An 18,030-nucleotide genomic window follows, 5' to 3' on the forward strand; every position below is an offset into this window, starting at 1 on the left:
CCGCCCCCTTCTCCCTGCTGGACCCCAGTTTGGTCTCTGTCCTTGGGTCTCTGTCCTTGGGTCTGCACCAGCAAGGAAGGACCAGCCTGGGTCCCAGTGTTGCCTCTGGCATGGAAAACTGGGCATCTGACCCTGAGCAGATCACTTCCTGCCCCTGAACCCCAGTTTCCCCACCAGTGATGGGAAGATTGCAGGCAGCCAAGGTCGGATGGAGAGCGCATTGGTCTGAGCCAGGCCATGGTCAGTCCTTGTCTGGGGGATGCTCTCTGGGCCCCAGTTTCCCCTTCCGCAGGGTGGCGCAGGCCTCAGTCTTTGCGCAGGGTTTCCCCTCTGCCTAAAAGGCTTTCCCCACAGATGTTGGCAGGACTCAGTCCCTAACTTCCTTCAGGTGGTTCCTCCAAAGTCACTTTCTTGGTGAGGCCTGGCAGGCAACCCAGCCTAAGGGCTCTCCCCTGCCCCTCCCTTCCTCACCCCACCTACTGCCCGTTACTGAGGCCCGGAGAGAGGAGGCTCCAGAGTCGGGGTGGGACTTCGCCCACTTTATCACTGACACTCTCACTGCGCCTGAGGGACAGCGTGGATACATCCTGGTGTTTGTTGCATCAGTGAATGAATTGGAACAGAAAGAAAAGAGTGAAAGTCTCAGAGTTCCTTAGGTCTCTGGGGCAGGTGGCCGATTGGATATCACCCAGGCAGCCTCACACTCGTCTTGGGAATGAGAGAGGAAATGCCTAAATAAATGAGCAAAGACCCTCTGTGCTTGTAGATCGATGACTTTGCAAAGGACATTACTAAGGGAGTGGCTAGTCTCAGCGGGAGACAGAGGCAGGAGAAGGGCTTGATGCTGGGTCAAGTCTGATCCTGGGCGGAGCCACTTGGGGGTAACTATTCACCTGCAAATGGAGCCTGCTTAAGGGGCGGGGAGCGCACTTGTCAGCCCCCCTCCCCACCCCCTTGTTTACAGAAGAGGAAACAGAGGGCCAGAGAGAGCCTTGCCCAAGGTCACTCAGGAATAACCCTCGAGCCTGCTGACTCCCTGCCCAGTGCTCTTTGCCTGCCCTTTACGGAGCAGGGGCCCTGGGCACACCGTGTGCACCTGGAGACCCAGGTGGGAAGCAGCCCAGCCCCATCCCTCAGGGACAGTGTGGAGGAGAGCCAGGAGGAGGAAATAAGTTCCAGGGACCCCTCCTGGCTCTCCACCACGCTGTCCCTGATAGATCGATCGTGCCCTCAGGGACAGCTAGTGTGCCCCCGGGGTGTGTGGGGACACTGCCTGTGCAGTGTCAAGGTCGGATCCCTGGTCTCTCCCCAGGACGGTGCGTTCCCAGCGAAGGTGGGGAGCCTCTGGGGCAGGTGGGGCTGGGCCCTGGGACAGAGCGTGGGGAAGGCGGGCAGAGGGGAGAGGCAGGGCGCAGGGACGGCTTGTCACGGGGCTGGTGTGATGGTGCCCTCCCCAGGAGAACATGCATGCCTACGTGGCCAACGTGTACGCCTCGGTGGTGGCGGAGCTGACCCGCCGCAGGCAGCACTGCTTCATCGTTGTAGAGCAGGAGTACTTCCGGCTGTGGTGGGACGGCATCGCCTCGGACACGCAGAAGCTCCAGGTGACACTGCCGGGTATCCCAGGGAGACGGGTGGACTCGGGCACGAACGCCAGGGCCACCCCCTCGGCTGTCACTGCCTGCTCAGATCAGGCTGTGGCCGGCTCTCCTGGGGGACGGGTGGTTTATGGTCCTGGCCTTCCGGCCATCGGGGGAACCCTGCAGCTCCCGCTCCCCTGCCCTGGCCTGAGCTGTGCTGAGCCGGGTCCCTCTACACGGGGCACTGCTGGGGTGGCCCTGGCCCCACGCCTGCTGCCGTCATTTCTGTGTTTGCGTGGTCATGGGCCGGGACCTGGGGACACTGACCAGGTGCCACAGTCCCTGAGGTTTACAGGAGGCAGCAGGTTTGAGTGACACGGAGCAGGGAGTCAGGGAGGCCCTGCTCTGCAGAGGGACAGCCCGGGGCAGGACCTGCCACCGCCACGGCCACCTCCAGGTGTGCTTACAGGCAGGTACTGGTCTGTCACTGTAGGTCCCATATCTGTGGAGGGAGGGCCCTCCCCCCTCAGAGGGCTGTGGGCTCACCTGGGAATGAAACCATGACGCGAGACCTAGGAACACTCTTCTGAGCTGAATCCTCTCCCAGGTACTCACCTTCCTTCAGCACAGTCCCTGCCCTTGCAGTTCAGAGAGGCAGAGCGACTTGCTCAAGGATGCAAAGCCAAGAAGGCCAGTCAGGGAGCCCCCAGACCCAGGCCCCCCTAGATGGGATGTCTGAACCTGAAGCTGTGATGTCGTGAGAAGGAGCCTCACATTTGATGGGCCGTGCCCAGCGCTGGGTTCCTGCTTTTTACACAGTACTTCATGGAACCCCCCCCTACAGCCTGCATGGGGATAGTCACCCCACTTTACAGAGCTGGCCAGGCTCTCAGGGCAGGGGACTGGCCTGTGGTCGCACGGCTCATAGGTGACAGCTGGGATTCTGAACCATACATGCCTAAGCAAGTACCTCTCTCCAGGTGTCCGGTGGGGTGTCCAGTGGGTGGTCCACATTTCCTTCCATGGACACCCCCACACCCAGTTGTCTGTCTCCTACACCCCGCTGGCCAGGGAGAGGAGGGTTCCCAACAAAGACCTGGGCAGGCAGCTCAATGGGCCAAGCAGGGTTGTTTTTTTTTTAATCTTCACCTGAGGATATTTTTTTCCATTGCTTTTCAGATAGTGGGGAAGGGAGAGGGGGAGAGAAAGAGAAACATCAATGGTGAGAGCCCCGGGTCGGCTGCCTCAGGCATGCATCCAGCCCACAGCCTGGGCATGTGCCCCGATGGGGAGTTGAACCCTGATCTCCTGGTTCATGGGTCAGTGCTCAGCCACTTAGCAACACCTGCGGGCAAGAAGCAGGGAGTTTTGTCTGCTTTCTTCATGGCTGAATCCCCAAAACCTGGGCGGGGCCTGGCATGTAGTAGGTGGTCGCCCAAAGCAGCACATAGTGGGGGCATGTTCCATATTTGCTGATTGAATGCAGTACGAATACTGCACCTTCATAAAGCAAATAAAAATACAGCCTATAGACGGCGGGGCAGCGTGACGGCCCACGTCCTTTGGTGATTATTTATGTTCTATTCTTCCATTCATTCACTTAATATTATTTAATATTCTTCTACTATTTAAAAAATATTGGAAACATGTTGGAAAACGTGGATCAGATGAATGCCTCCTGAAAAAATATAGACTTTCAGCATGTGATGAGGGAAACCCAAATTGAAGGACAGTCAACAAAATAACTAACCTGTGATCTTGGAAATTATCAATCCCGTGAAAGAAAAGGAGAGGCTAAGGAACTGTCCAAAGTGAAAGTAAAAAAGAGAAATGACAGTTAAAGCAGCCTGTGCTCCTAGAGTGAGTCTTGCACCTGAAAAGGACATTCGCAGAGCTTCTGGCAAAACACGATTCAAGTCTGTGGGTTAGATGGAAGTGTTGTGTTATGTTAAATTTCTAGATTTTGATAATTATACCGTGATTAAAATCATCCTTTCCTTCCAAGACACTAATTGAAGTACTGAGGGTAGAAGGCACGCACTGGTTAACTTATAATTTGCAGTGGTTTAGGGCATAAGCATACTGTGTAGAGAAAGAGATGGGGAGTGTAAGGAAACCGGTTAAAAATGTTGGCCTTGAAGGCTCCAGGGGGAGCATACATGGAGCTCTTTGTACAATTCTTGCATATTGTCTCTAACTTTGAAATTATTTTAAGAGTAAAAATTAAAAAAAAGGAAAGATGTATCACGTAGCAGCCACAGGCCAGGTGCTGCACCAGGTGGTGGGACACAGTGCTGAGCAGGACAGACAGTGTCCTGCTTTTGCAGAATGAATGCAGGTGGGCATGTTAGGGAAGGCACCAGGAGACGCTGTGGGTGTGTCCCCTGCAGAGCCACCCACACTCTGGGGCTGTGACCTGGCTTTTGTTCTCTGTCTACCCTGGCAAGGTTCACCAGCTTGTGGCCCAAGGACGCCTGGAGTTTGTCATTGGAGGCCAGGTCATGCACGATGAGGCTGTGACCCACTTTGATGACCAGATCCTGCAGCTCACAGGTTCGGTCACCACTCCCCATAGCCTGGGACCTTTCGGGGCCTCCATTCGGGCTGGGACTTCGTCTTCCCCTCTGAGCGGGAGACTGACCAGTGAAAACAGTGATTAGCTGGTGCCCCAGCCATGCCTGTGCTGCTGAGCGCAGGGGCTGCGGCCTGGAGTCTGGACCAGCTGGCCTGGCTGAATCCTGGCTCTGCTAACTCCCGACCCTGTGACCTGGGCAAGGGATGTGTCTCAGTGTCCTCCTTATTGAGATGAGTTTGATGATAATACCTACCTGAAAGGTTTGTGTGAGAAATAAATTGTAATAATTTAAATAGACCACTTTAGTAAAGTGCAGTGTTCCCTAGTAAGTACTCATTAGAGGTTAGGTGCCCGCACTACCATCATCATTACACCTCCATCACCACCGGCTCCACCTACAACTACACCAGCGTAGCTACCAGCACCACCACCACCACCTTCACCACTATCGCCGTCATGATCACCCTTACCACCATCCCCAACCCTACCGTCACCACCATCCCCCCCACCACCGCCACCACCATCATCACCACCATCACCACCACCATCACCACCACCACCATCACCACCATCCCCCCCCACCGCCACCATCACCATCACCATCACCACCACCATCACCACCATCACCACCACCACCATCACCATCACCACCATCCCCCCCCACCGCCACCATCACCATCACCACCACCATCACCACCATCACCACCACCACCATCACCACCATCCCCCCCACCACCACCACCATCACCACCACCACCATCACCACCATCCCCCCCCACCGCCACCATCACCACCACCACCATCACCACCACCACCACCACCATCACCACCATCCCCCCACCACCGCCACCACCACCATCACCACCATCCCCCCCACCACCATCACCATCACCACCATCCCCCCACCACCGCCACCATCACCATCACCACCATCACCACCATCACCGCCACCACCGCCACCATCACCATCACCACCATCACCACCACTATCACCACCATCACCATCACCACCACCACCATCACCACCACCATCCCCAACCCCACCACCACCACCACCTTCACCATTATCACCGTCATGATCACCCTTACCACCATCCACCACCACCATCACCACCACCGTCATCACCACCATCACCATCACCACCACCATCACCACCACCATCCCCAACCCCACCACCACCACCACCTTCGCCATTATCACCGTCATGATCACCCTTACCACCATCCACCACCACCATCACCACCACCGCTGCCGCCACCACCACCACCATCACCACCACCCTCACCACCATCACCACCACCCTCACCACCATCACTACCACCACCATCCCCATCCTCATCCCCACCATCCCTCCCCCACCACCACCACCATCACCATTACAACCACCAGCATCACCACCATCACTTTCACAACCACCACTTCTACCACCAGCACCACCACCTTCACGGTCACCACGACGACTGCCTTCACCTTCTTCGCCCCATCCGCACCTTACCATCACCACCCACCACTACTTTTCTCACCATTTATCAGATGCTTTAAAAGAAGCATTTAACGGCATCCTAACGGCAGCTGTTGGGAGGAAACTAGGGCAGCTGAAACACTGACCAGAAAAGGGAAACTAGACGGCGGATGAGCCATAATGAACCCAGGCCTGCTACTGAGACTCTCAGCCCTAGGTCACACCGCAATAGCAAGAGCCCCAGTTGTCCTGTGTGTAAAACACCAAGATAGAATTGAATGTTGTCTAAGGGTCTTCGGAGTACTGTCTCCCTCTTTAACCTGGAGCCCTTCCCTTATCTCAGGGTCTCGCTGTCTTATTTCTAGACTTCACTTAACCCCTTTGCTGCTGACAAAACCCTTTCTTCTCAGACTCTCATGTCCCTCTCTGTTCAAGATGATTCCCACACGCGCTCTGTGTGCCAGGGGCTCGTCCTGTGCCCCTCGCACACACTCACACCCCGGGAGGTGGTCCTCTGGCCCCTGTGGCCGTGAAGGAGGCGAGGCACAGAGAGTGAGCCTCCTGCCCATGGCCGCCTGAGGGCAGGGCCTGGAGCCTGGTTCCTCTGTGAAAACTGAGCAAGGTGTGTCAGTTCTGTTGCCATCGCCAGATAAGTGGGAACGTGATGGTAAACGCTTTCAGTTCTCTCTCTCTTTGTTTTTAAAATCCTCACCCAAGGACGTATTTTTCCATTGCTTTTTAGAGAGAGTGGGAGAGAGGGAGAGAAACATCGATGTGAGAGAGACACATCGATTGGTTGCCTCCTGCATGTATCCTGACCAGGGCCAGGGATCGAGCCTGCAACTGAGGCATGTGCCCCTGGCTGGAATCGAACCCAGGACCCTTCAGCCCTCGGGCTGACGCTCTAACCATTGAGCCAAACTGAATAGGCCTCAGTTCTCTTTTTATAACACTCCCCAGTCTCCTCAGTGTGGCACCAGGGCCTCACCAGGCCTCCTCTGCCTTCCGCTGCCCTTTACCTGCTCCATCTAGGACCCCTCCTGTGTTTTTGATCATAATGTTTCCTCTTGTTTCCACCCGAACAGCTCATCTCGGACTCAGCTGAGGAGTCTCCCTCCTTTGGGTCTCCCCAGTTCCTTATTGCCTCCCTCCTTCACCCTGCAACTCCAGGTGGCCTCTGTCAGCAACCTGAATTTGATTCATCCCTGGGGCCCCAGGGCTCAGCTCCAGGCCTGGCTGGTGGGCACGGCAGGGAAGGGACGGGTGCTGACTGGCCTGCCTCAGGGGCGCCCACAGAGGGGTGCTCCGCTTAGGTCTCAGCCCACTGTGCCCTCCACCCTGAGCTCCCTGGTGCTAACCCTGCAGGCTGGACCTAGAGCAAGGCGACCAGAAGCCTCAGTGAACCTGGGGCTGCATCACTGTGGGACAGGAAGGCCCCGGCTCCCTAGTGGATCCCACGAAGCTTCATTTCCCAAACCACCCAGTCTCCTCCCTGCATCGCTCAGCCTGACGTCTGGGTCATGGTGGCGGCTCTTGAGTCATGGATGAATAAGTGAATGATAGGGTGACCTGGGATGGAGCCCTTTGTATATTCACCTGCTGCAGTAGACCCTGCTTGCCCGGGGAATGGCATCCAGCGCCCTAGAAGGTAGTGAGGGCGAGGGGTCCACCCCCTAACCGGCCCTCTCTTGCAGAAGGACATGGCTTTCTCTATGAAACATTTGGGATCCGGCCGCAGTTCTCCTGGCAGGTCGACCCATTTGGAGCATCTGCCACGACGCCCACCCTGTTTGCCTTGGCGGGGTTCAACGCCCATGTCATCTCCCGGATCGACTACAACCTGAAGAACGACTTGCAGAAGGCTCAGGTGAGTGCCGGGTGCTCCCGCCGCTGCCCCGGTCCTAAGGCAGGCATCCTGTGCAGGGTTAGGGGCTGCGCCCCAAGGAGGGAAGCAGCCTGGGGTTAGGGCTGGGAGAGCAGTGGTGGCCTGCCCAGCAGGAGGCAGGCAAAGTGGGTTGGGCTCCAGGTGGGCAAGAGAAGTAACACCTTGATGAGCCCCCCGAACACTGAGCACTTCCTGGGGCAGCTCAGCTTGGCCCAGGGAACTCTGCGAGCTGGGCGAGGCTCTGCCCGTCTGCCATGGCCGAAATCGAGTCGCAGGGGAGGAGTCAGGGAACGGGGTACTCCCCAGAGACGATGCTAACAGAATGGGCTTTTATCCCTGCTTATAACCCTGAACACTTTCCATCCATCTGAACTGTAAAATCTAGGCTGCCCCCTTAGTGAGAGGTGATGAGCTCCCCGTGCCTGGGGGGATTCAAGCAGAGCTTGTCTGGCAGGTGGCATTGAGGAGGAGGTGGAGTGAATGAGCAGGAAGGCTCCTCAGGAGGGCAGATCCACAGCCTCCTGTGGCTCTGGGGGGGTGAGATGGGATCTGCAGGGGGACGCAGCAGGGAGGCCTATCCGTGAACCTAGAGAGGACCAAGGGAAGGGTGGCCAGAGAGACCCCGGGGGCTGCGGAGGCGGGACCGGCAGCCATGCCAGCCCTCAGCCCTTACTCTGTTCCCTCCGGGCGCAGGGGCTGCAGTTCGTGTGGCGAGGGTCCCCGTCCCTGAGGAAGAGGCAGCAGGAAATCTTCACGCACGTCCTGGACAGATACAGCTACTGCTCGTGAGCACCCGCCGAGGCCAGGCCCCTTCCACGCCCTGTCCCTGTACTACCTCCGCTGCGACCCTCACCGCACCGAGGGAGACGCGCTGAGTGCCCCATGTCACACAAGGAGAAACTGAGGCGTCGCCACTCAGCCGGGGTCCCCGCGGTTAGCAAAGGTGGCCAAACGGCGTTCGGTTGGGGCGGCCAGCTCCCAGCCTCGAGTCATGAGAACAGCCAGCCCCGTTATACCTGTGACGCCTGGGACATGATGGTGGCCCCTCTTGGAACGGGAGAGAAGCAGGCGCGATGGGAGGGCCGCTTGGGAGAAGGCCCCAGGCAGGCTCACTGCCCGGCGTCACCTCCAGTCAGGCCCCCTCTATGCCAGGCACGATTTTTCTCTGTTTTCCATCAATTATTGTCATTTAATCCTCACGACAGCCTTCAGTACATGCAATCAACGAGGAGACCGGTCAGAGAGGCTTGGGTGGCCGTCCTGGGGGCTGGCCCAGGATCCCATATTTGTCACCCTGTGCTGCCCACTGTGAGGCAGGATGATCCTAACTGGGGGGCTGTCCAGACCCCCGAGCCTCATTCTTAGGGTCAGAGCCGTGCCAAGCCCCAGGGGAGCCCAAGGCCAAAGGGAAAGTCCCAGTGCTGCCTCTGCCTTTGGCTAACACCCTGAGGTTCTGTTCATCATGATTTTTTTTGGGCATTGATTTGATTTTCTAAAATATTGCATTACATCTCGTTGGCTTGGACACTGAGACTTGAGCCTGAAGTGGGTGCCTCTCTTGCCCCAGCCTAGTCCCAGCCCTGCCCCTGTGCTTCAACCCTGTTCTGATGGGAGAGAGGAAGGAAGGAGTAATCTAACAGATCCCGTGTCTCCCCCGCGGTGAAGGGACACGGTGGTGGTGGGCTCCACATGGCAGCTGAAGTGCTGTGGGCCCGGGGAGTGGCGTGCCCAAGGTCCCACAGCTGGTGAACGTGGGGCCTGGCTTGGAGCCCCCTCCACCTGCAAAGTTCCTGTCCGCCCACCACTGATCTGCCCATTGCACTGGTGGGAGACGGGGCCCCTCGGGAGGGTCTGCAGGTCCCGGGCTGCCCGGTGGTCTGGCTGAGTCCTGCCCGGCCCCCGGGACCCCAGGCTGTATCCCTTCTTGACCTGGGGACCCCCAACCCTTCTCTCTCCAGAAATGTAGGGTTTTTCTGGGAAGGTGTGGCCAAGTTCCCAAACCCACCCAGTGACGGGAAGTACCCCAGGATGGCTGAGCCTGTCACTGCCTACAGCATCGACATGTACACGGATATCCTGTTCAACCAGGCAAAGTTGCGGGCCACCTGGCTCCGGACCCCGAACGTCCTCTGGCCCTGGGTAAGCGGCGGCCCAGGCCCCACTGGCCATGTCACAGCCCAGGGATTGGGCCACTCTGGGCTTGTGTCCTGCTCTAACACGGCCGGCCTCTGCCCAGGTGCCGGGTCAGTCCTTCCCTGGGGATCACCCCCCCCACCAGGTTCCTCTACACCCTGGCCTCACCCCCAGCCTCTCCCCAGGGAAATACAGCCCCTCATCCTGCCTCCCACCAGCTCTCTCCAACTTCTTCACTCGTGACTGCCGGCCTTTTTTTCTTTTAATGCCTTTTTTTTTTTTTTTGGCTCTTTTTATTTGTGATTGCTTTTTTCTATAGGTGCAGATATTAGTAAATATATTTTTTGAAAACTATAAAACTCCATATATTATGTCAGTGAGCCAATTGTATGATACACTTGAGCTAAATATATATGTAATATTATATATATAAAACTTTAGGTGAGGCTGGAGGCAAAACTTAAAACATATGTAGGCAAGAAAGCAACAAAGTAATGAAATATTTACTTCCTCAATAGCTGAAAATAGAATGTGATGCCTGCAAAGGGAAAATAAAAACACCTGCCTAAAATAACTTCTGTTGAGGCTACAGAACCGATAAATATCATCCTGTAACCTCCCCCTTTGGGCAGGTGATGAAAACTATCAAGGGGGAGCCCTGTAGCATGGAGGAGCTCAGGCTCCCCTGACGAACATATGAGTCTGCTGCTCCCTTTTAATTACTTACTTAATTAGTTAATCTTCACCCGAGGATATTTTTTCCATTGATTTTTAGAGAGAGTGGAAAGGAGAGAATGGGGGAGAGAGAGAAACATCGATGTGAGAGAGACGCATCGATTGGTTGCCTCCTGCACGCTCCCTGCCCGGGGCCAGAGGTTGAACCTGCGACCGAGGTACGTGCCCTCGACCGGAATGGAACCTGAGGCCCTTCGGTGGGCAGGCCGACGCTCTGACCACTGGGCAACACCGGCCAGGGCTGGCGCTTGCGTTCAGGGGGGCTGACGGTGCACCCGGAGCCCCGAGAGGCCAGCCCGGGACTTGCTCGTGGCGGGCTCTCTGGGGCAGCCGTAGCCTGCGCCCCGCGTCTGCCTGGCTGGCAGTGAGGTGCGGCGGCCGGCGGCCCCTCTGTTCACTCCCTGCTGTGAGTTCATGACAGAGTTGGCCAGGGCGCCGTCGATAGTAGATCTGACGAGTTCAGCCCTCCCGCCGGCCCGCGGGCTGGTATGTCCCGATCTTCCCCCGCTGGCACTTGGAGGTTTGCTGGGCTTAGCTGCCAAAACCTAACGAGAACGCCCCCCGTTCTGAATCTTGTTTGGTCCACGAGAGTCGCGAGCCAGGAACTGCTGGGGTGTCGCCTAGACAGTTGGAGACGGGCGTTAGGGTGGGGCCCGGAGGCGAGGTCGCGTGCGGTCCGTTCGAACAGCTCCGTTCAGACTCGTGGTTCCGTCTCAGTCAGAACTCTCGGCCGCCCTCTGGCCCTCCTTACGTACACGCTCACGGAAACTTTGTTTTCTGTATTACTCAGCGTGGCACAGTTTCAACAGGGTAACTCGGAATACCTGTCACTGTCTGGGGAGAACCTCTGTATACTGCAGCTCTCTCTCTTAAAAAAAAAAGAAGCTATAATTGACATAAAACACTGTATCAGTTTCAGATGTGCAACGTAATGCCTGGATATTTGTGTGTATTGCAAAATGATTGCCACCATTAGTCTAGTTAACATCTGTCACCCACAGAGCTACAAAGTTCTTTCCTTGTAATGAGAACTTATACCACCTACTCCCTTAGCAACTTTCAAATATACAGCACAGTATTGTTCATTAGTCACCATGCTGTACACCGCATCCCAGGACTTATTTATTTTATAACTGGAATTTTCTACCTCTTGACCCCCTTCACCCGTTTTCCCCGCCTTCCACCCCCAGCTCTGTTGACTGCCAATCTATTCCCTGTATCTGAGTTCTTTGATTTAAAAAAAAAAATTTCCACGTGTAAGTGCGCTCACGCAGTATTTGTCTTTCTCCGTCTTATTTCACCTAGCACAGTGCCCCTGAGGCCCATCCATGCTGTCACAAATGATAAGACTTTCTTGTTTTTTCAAATGGCAGAATATATTCCATTGTGTGTGTGTGTGTGTGTGTGTGTGTATTATATATACACCACATTTGTTTGTCCACTCACCTTATCGATGGACACTTAGGTTGCTTTCATGTTAGGGCTGTTGTAAACAATGCTGCTATGAATATAAGTGTATATAACTTTTAGAATTAGTGTTTTCTTTTCCTTGGCTAAACACCCAGCAGTGGAACTGCTGGATCATATGGTCGTTATATTTTTAAATTTCTGTGGAACCTCCGTACTGTTTTCCACAGTGGTTGCACCATTTGCAATCCCACCAACGGTGCACAGGGCTCCCTTTCCCCACGTCCTCACCAACGCTTCTCTCTTGTATTTTTATTTTTTTAAAAAATATATCTTTATTGATTTCAGAGAGAGGAAAGGAGAGGGAGAGAGAGAGACAGAAACATCAATGATTAGAGAGTCATTGATCGGCTGCAGCCCGCAACCCGGGCATGTGCCCTGACCGGGAATCGAACCCCGATCTCCTGGATCCTAGGTCGATGCTCAACCGCTGAGCCACGCCCGGCCGGGCTCTCTTGTATTTTTGATGGTAGCCATTCTGACAGGTGCGAGGTGATACCTTGCTGCGGTTTTGGTTTGCGTTTCCCTGGTGATCAGTGACCCTGAGCCCCTCTTCATGTACCTGTTGTCCATCTGTATGTCCTCTTTGGAAAGACGTCTGCTCACACTCTTTGCCCCTTTTAAAATTGGATTGTTGCCCTGCCGGGTGTGGCTCAGCGGTTGAGCGTCGACCTAGGATCCAGGCGATCGGGGTTCGATTCCCGGTCAGGGCACATGCCCAGTTGCGGGCTTGACCAATGACTCTCTCATCATTGATGTTTCTGTCTCTCTCTCTCCCCCTCCTTTCCTCTCTCTGAAATCCATAAAGATATATTAAAAAAAAAAAAAATTGGAATGTTTGTTTTTGCTATTGAGTTGTATGAGTTCTTTATATATTTTGGATATTAACCCCTCATCAGATACATGATTTGCAAATAATTTCTCCTGTTTGGTAGGTCGCCGGCTCATCTTGTTGATGGTTTCCTTTGCTTCGCAGAAGCTTTTAGTTTGATGTAGTTCTCACGTGTTTATTTTTGCTTTTGTTGCCTTTGCTTGTGGTGTCAAATCCAAAAAAATCACCGTCAAGACATGTCAAAATACTTACCACCCATGTTTTCTGTTAGGAGTTTTATGGTTTCAGGTCTCATGCGTAAGTCTTTATTCCATTTCGAGTTAGTTTCTGCGAGTGGTGTAAAGTAGTGGTCCAGTTTCATTCTTGTGCATGGGTGTCCAGTTTTTCAAACATCATCTATTAAAGAGACTGTCTTTTCCCCATTGTTTATTCTTGGCTAGTTTGTCAGAAGTTTATTGAACACACATGTATGGGATTATTTCTGGGCTCTCTCTTCTGTTCCATTGATCAATACGTCTGTTTTTAATGCTAATACGCTACTGTTTGGATTACTATAGCTTTGTAATGTAATTTGAAATCAGCTCGATGTGTCTAGCTTTGTTCGTCTTTCCCAACGTTGCTTTGCTATTCAGGGTCTTTTGTGGTTTCACACAAATTTTAGGATTGTTTTATTTCTGTGAAAATGCCGTCTGAATTTTAATAGGGGTTGCATTGGATCTATAGATTGCTTTGGGCAGTGTGGACATTTTAACAATATTAACTCTTCCAGTCCATGTAACTGCGTCATCTCCAGTTTCTCCCGTCAGTGTTGTGTAGTTTCCACGTCCGGGTCTTTCACTCCCTTGGTTAAGTTCACTCCGAGGCGTTCTATTTTTTCTCATGCAATTGTAAATGTGATTTAAAAATTCTTTTTCTGTCTGATAGTTTGTTAGTGTATAGAGATACAACTGCGTTTTGTATATCGATCTTGTATCCTGCAACTTTACTGAATTTATTTATTAGTTCTAACCATTTGGTGGAGTCTTTTTAAAAATATATATATTTTAGCCCGGCCGGGCGTGGCTCAGCAGTTGAGCATTGACCTAGGATCCAGGCGATCGGGGTTCGATTCCCCGTCAGGGCACATGCCCGGGTTGCGGGCTCGATCCCCAGTCGGGGACGTGCAGGAGGCAGGCGCTCAATGACTCTTTCATCATTGATGTTTCTCTCTCTCTCTGAAATCAATAAAGATATATTTTAAAAATAAAAAATAAAGATATGTTTTAAAAATAAAAAATATATATTTTATTGATTTCAGAGAGAGGAAGGGAGAGGAGACAGATAGAAACATCACTGATGAGAGAGAGTCATCGATCTGCGGCCTCCTGCACGCCCCCGACTGGGGATCGAGCCTGCAACCCGGGCCTGTGCCCTGACCGGGAATCGAACCGCAGTCTCCTGGATCCTAGGTCGGTGCTTAACTGCGGCACATGCCGGCCGGGTTAGTGTAGTCTCTAGGGTCCTCGCTGTAAACGTGGCATTTGCAAATAAGGACAGTTTTACGCCTTGCTTTCCAACTCAGGTGCCTTTTATTTATTTTTCTTGCCTAATTGCTGTAGCCGAGCCTTCTGATACCACATTGAATGAAAGTGGGGGGGGGTGCGCAGCCTCGTCTTGCTCACAACCGTAGGAGAAAAACCGTGTAGCTTTTCTCCACTGAACTTGAGGCGAGCTGAGAGCTTGTCACGTGTGGCCTTTATTATGTTGAGGTACATTCCCTCTAAAACCTCTTTGTGTAGAGTTTTTATCATAGATAAATGTTGAATTCTGTTAAATGCCTTTTCTGCACCTATCGAGGTGATCGTACGGCTTTTATCCTGCGTTTCGTTAATGTGATGCATCACACCGACTGGAATAAATCCCTGGAATAAATCCCACCTGATCGTGGAGTGTGATCTTTTTAATGTGTTGCTGAATTCAGTTTTCTGGTATTTGTCAAGAATTTTTGCGTCTATGTGTATCACGGTTATCGACCTGCACTTTTCTTTACCTGTGGGGTCCGTGTCTGATTTTGGTACCAGGGTAATGCTGGCCTCATAGATGAGTTTGGAAGTGTCCTCTCCTCTTCTAATTTTTGGGAGATTTTGAAGGATTGGTATTAATTCTTCTTTAAGTATATATATTTTTAATCCTTGCCTGAGGATATTTTTTTCCGTTGCTTTTCTGAGACTGGAAGGGAGGGAGAGAGAGAGACATCAATTGGTTGCCTCCCGCACACACCCCGACCAGGGCTGGGCACCGATTCTGCAACTGAGGCACATGCCCTTGGCCGGAATTGAACCCGGGACCCTTCAGTCCGCGGGCCGATGCTCTAACCACGGAGCCAGACTGGCCAGGGCTGCTTTAAATATTTTATAGCATAAGCCAGTGAAGTCGCCTGGTCCTGTATTTTTGTCTGTTTAGAGCTTCCTGATTACCGATTCCATCTCCTTACTAGTAATATGTCTGTTCAGATTTTCTGTTTTTTCACACTCAGCCTTGGTAGGTAGTGTGTTTCTAGGAATTCTGACTTTGCCTTTTTGAAGGCGCAGTTTAGGCCCCTCAATGCGCGTCACGGCTGTTTTCATTGCTCGCCGCAGTCATCACTGGTGTGATGAGTGGTCCACTGAGTGGCTTTTGGAAATGCCAGGGAGTGAAGTAAGTCAGAGAAAGACAAATACTGCGTGATTTCACTTATATGTAAACTTTAAAAACACGAAACTCCTAGAAAAAGAGATCAGATCTGTGGTTGTCAGAGGTGGGGGTGGGGGACATGGCAATGGGTGAAGGTCGTCAAAGGTACAGACTTCTTATAAAATAAAAGATAAACAAATACAGGGGATGTACAACATGATTTAGAGAAAAGAGAGAGAGAGAGAGAGAAGGAAACGCCTGGGCACTGGGCTACAGGCGCTGGTTGGGGGGCTTCAATGGCCCGCGGGCAGGGTGGGAGGGTGTCCATGGGAGGCCGGGACGAGCCCCCCCCCGGCTGAGCTCCGCCCTCAGGACAGGACGTTGTCCCCGTGTCTCGCCTGCAGGGGTGTGACAGGCAGTTTTTCAACGCTACGATACAGTTTAACAACATGGACATCTTGCTGAACTACATCAACAGGCAGGCGTCCAAGCTGGGCGTCAGGGTGGAGTACGCCACGCTGAGCACCTACTTCCGCGCGGTGCGTGCTACCCAAACCGCCTGGAGCGTCCGCGGCCCCCAGGACTTCCTGCCCTACTCCTCAGGTACCGGCTTCTGCAGGGGGGGTGCCCACCTCAGTGTCTGCTTTGCCCGATTCTTCCAGTCTGGAAGACGGGCCCCGTCCCACCTGGACAGACTGGCTGCCACGCACACAGCCTGGTGCCCAGCACTGCGCCCACACGAGGTCCCTGCCTCAGTGCCTTTGCACGTGCAGTCTTCCCGACCAGAAGTGCCCTCTTCGCACCTTCTCTTCCTGCCTAAGTTCTACTTATCTCGTAATGTCACCTCCTCCGGGGAACCTTTCCTGACGTGAAGGCTCCACAGGCCTCGGCTGTCTTTCTGTTACTACCCTGTCTGCTTCCTGCCTGTGTCCGAGGCCGGGACTGAGCTTGCTACAGCCAGCACCACCTCAGGGTTGAGGGATGGCTTTGACTGAGCCTGCTTCGCGGCTGCGTGCGTGTCACAGGATAGTCACGCTCAGCGAAACGGGGACCTCAGTGGTGCTTAGTCTAGAGTTGTAAAAATGGAGTGAAATGAGGAAAACTCACAGTCTGGTGCCCAGCACAGAGCAAGGGCTCTGCAGATGTGGCCGTGAATCATTATGACGTCACTCCCGGTCCCCTGTGCCAGGTTCTGCCCTGGATATGAGCCTGCAGCCCCTGCCCCGGAGGCTAATTCAGGGCCTGCAGCGCGTACCCCTCCCCGGCCCGCCTTGCCCGCCCCCCATGCTGACCCCCCCGCTGCCAAGCCATGCAGACCTCAGCTTCCCCTGCAGCCCCGCAGGAAGTAGACCCGCAGCGGGCGCTGAGAGCTGGGGCAGGCACAGCCCCCCTGCTCCTGCCCGGCTGTAACGGGAATGGTGTGGGCCAAGCCTTGACCCATCTAATATTTTTTGCATAAAACACCAGAGCCCTGGAAGGGTTCTTGTTGTCCTTGACACAGAAGGAGAAGCCACAGGGATGTGGGGATGGGGGTGAGAAGGGGCCAGGTCACCCTGAGTCATGACAGCTCAGGGACCTGGCTGCAGCTGGCTCTGCCTGGCACTGGCTTGCGTGCACGGGCTCAGTCACTTGGGGAGGCTGCTTGGGAAGGGAGAGATATACATGGCTATCCCCATGGGGCAGGCAGAGGCACTGAGGCTCAGAGGGCACCCACTGGCTGAGCAGTGACCAGGGTGCCTGGGGCTAGGCCTGTCTGGGGCCTGTCCCTGCCCCCTCACCCACCAGCAGCCACAGTGCTGAGCAGGGCTGGCGCCAGCGGGGTTCCGAGGCACCCTGGGTTTGGACCACATCTCCTCCCCTCATGGGCTATCTAGCTTCGGGGCAAGTGATGCCACCTTTTTGAGTCCCAGTGTCCTGAAGTGGGGGGATAGCCACGTGAAGGCTCCACAGTAGCCGCGCCCCCCCCCCCCCCATTGCCTTCCCCTCCAGAGAGACTGCAGGACGGGCTCCAGCTGCAGGGCTGGCTCCGGGCTGGGCACTCCCTGACTCACCCATGACTTGCTTGCCCTGGGCATCGAGTTCTCTTGTCTGGTTGCAGGATGGAGCTGCATAGCTCTCAGGACATTTCCTTTTGGACCACGTTGGGTTGGATACGGGTCTAGGTGGGAGGAGCGACATCCCAGTGCTGTGCCAGGAGGGTTTATACTGTGTCATCCTGGCTGCCTCCAGGTGGGAGGGGATATAGTGATGCCCTGTGGGTGTGCCAAGGCGAGCTTGGTTCATGCGGAGACTGGACGGGTGAGGCGAGGCGGGTGCTGCTCCGAGCGCACCGGGCACTGGGCACTGGGCACTGGGCACTGGGAGGGCTCTAGGCCCGCTGGTGCTGGGCTTGGAGCTTAGGCCCTGGAGGACTGGGTCTGTCTGACCCCCTCAGCCATGGCCTGTCCTCCCGGGGCACGCGGCTACCTGTCCTGACCTGGCCGGAGCCCTGGGGGAAGGACAGGGAATGGAGGCCCAGTCCAGCCCCAGGAGGAGGGAGGAGGTGGGGACCGCAAGGACAGCGGAGGGCCCCCTGAGACAGAGCCAGGCCCTGGAGGCTCTCAGCCCTCCCCCTGCCCCGCCTTGGTCAGGCCTCCTCCTCGGGCCTGGTCAGGACAGCGGCTACTGGGGTCTCTCAGCTCCTCAGCTCCTTTTGCCCTCCCCCCAAC

General features: G+C 54.6%; 1 protein-coding gene across 1 annotated transcript in view; it reads left to right on the forward strand.

The window, feature by feature from the left end:
* The window catches only part of MAN2B2 (mannosidase alpha class 2B member 2), a gene marked incomplete at its 5' end in the record, with an annotated part of 33,239 nt that overhangs the window by 178 nt on the left and 15,031 nt on the right, over positions 1-18,030 (forward strand). Inside the window, 6 exons of the mRNA XM_081156691.1 lie at positions 1,458-1,604; positions 4,028-4,133; positions 7,313-7,485; positions 8,197-8,288; positions 9,462-9,642; positions 15,727-15,925. Of these exons, the coding sequence (XP_081012817.1) occupies positions 1,458-1,604; positions 4,028-4,133; positions 7,313-7,485; positions 8,197-8,288; positions 9,462-9,642; positions 15,727-15,925 (898 nt within the window). The remainder of the gene's footprint in view (positions 1-1,457; positions 1,605-4,027; positions 4,134-7,312; positions 7,486-8,196; positions 8,289-9,461; positions 9,643-15,726; positions 15,926-18,030) is intronic.

Source organism: Miniopterus schreibersii, assembly GCF_964146895.1.
Source record: "Miniopterus schreibersii genome assembly, chromosome: 1".
Taxonomy (NCBI): domain Eukaryota; kingdom Metazoa; phylum Chordata; class Mammalia; order Chiroptera; family Miniopteridae; genus Miniopterus; species Miniopterus schreibersii.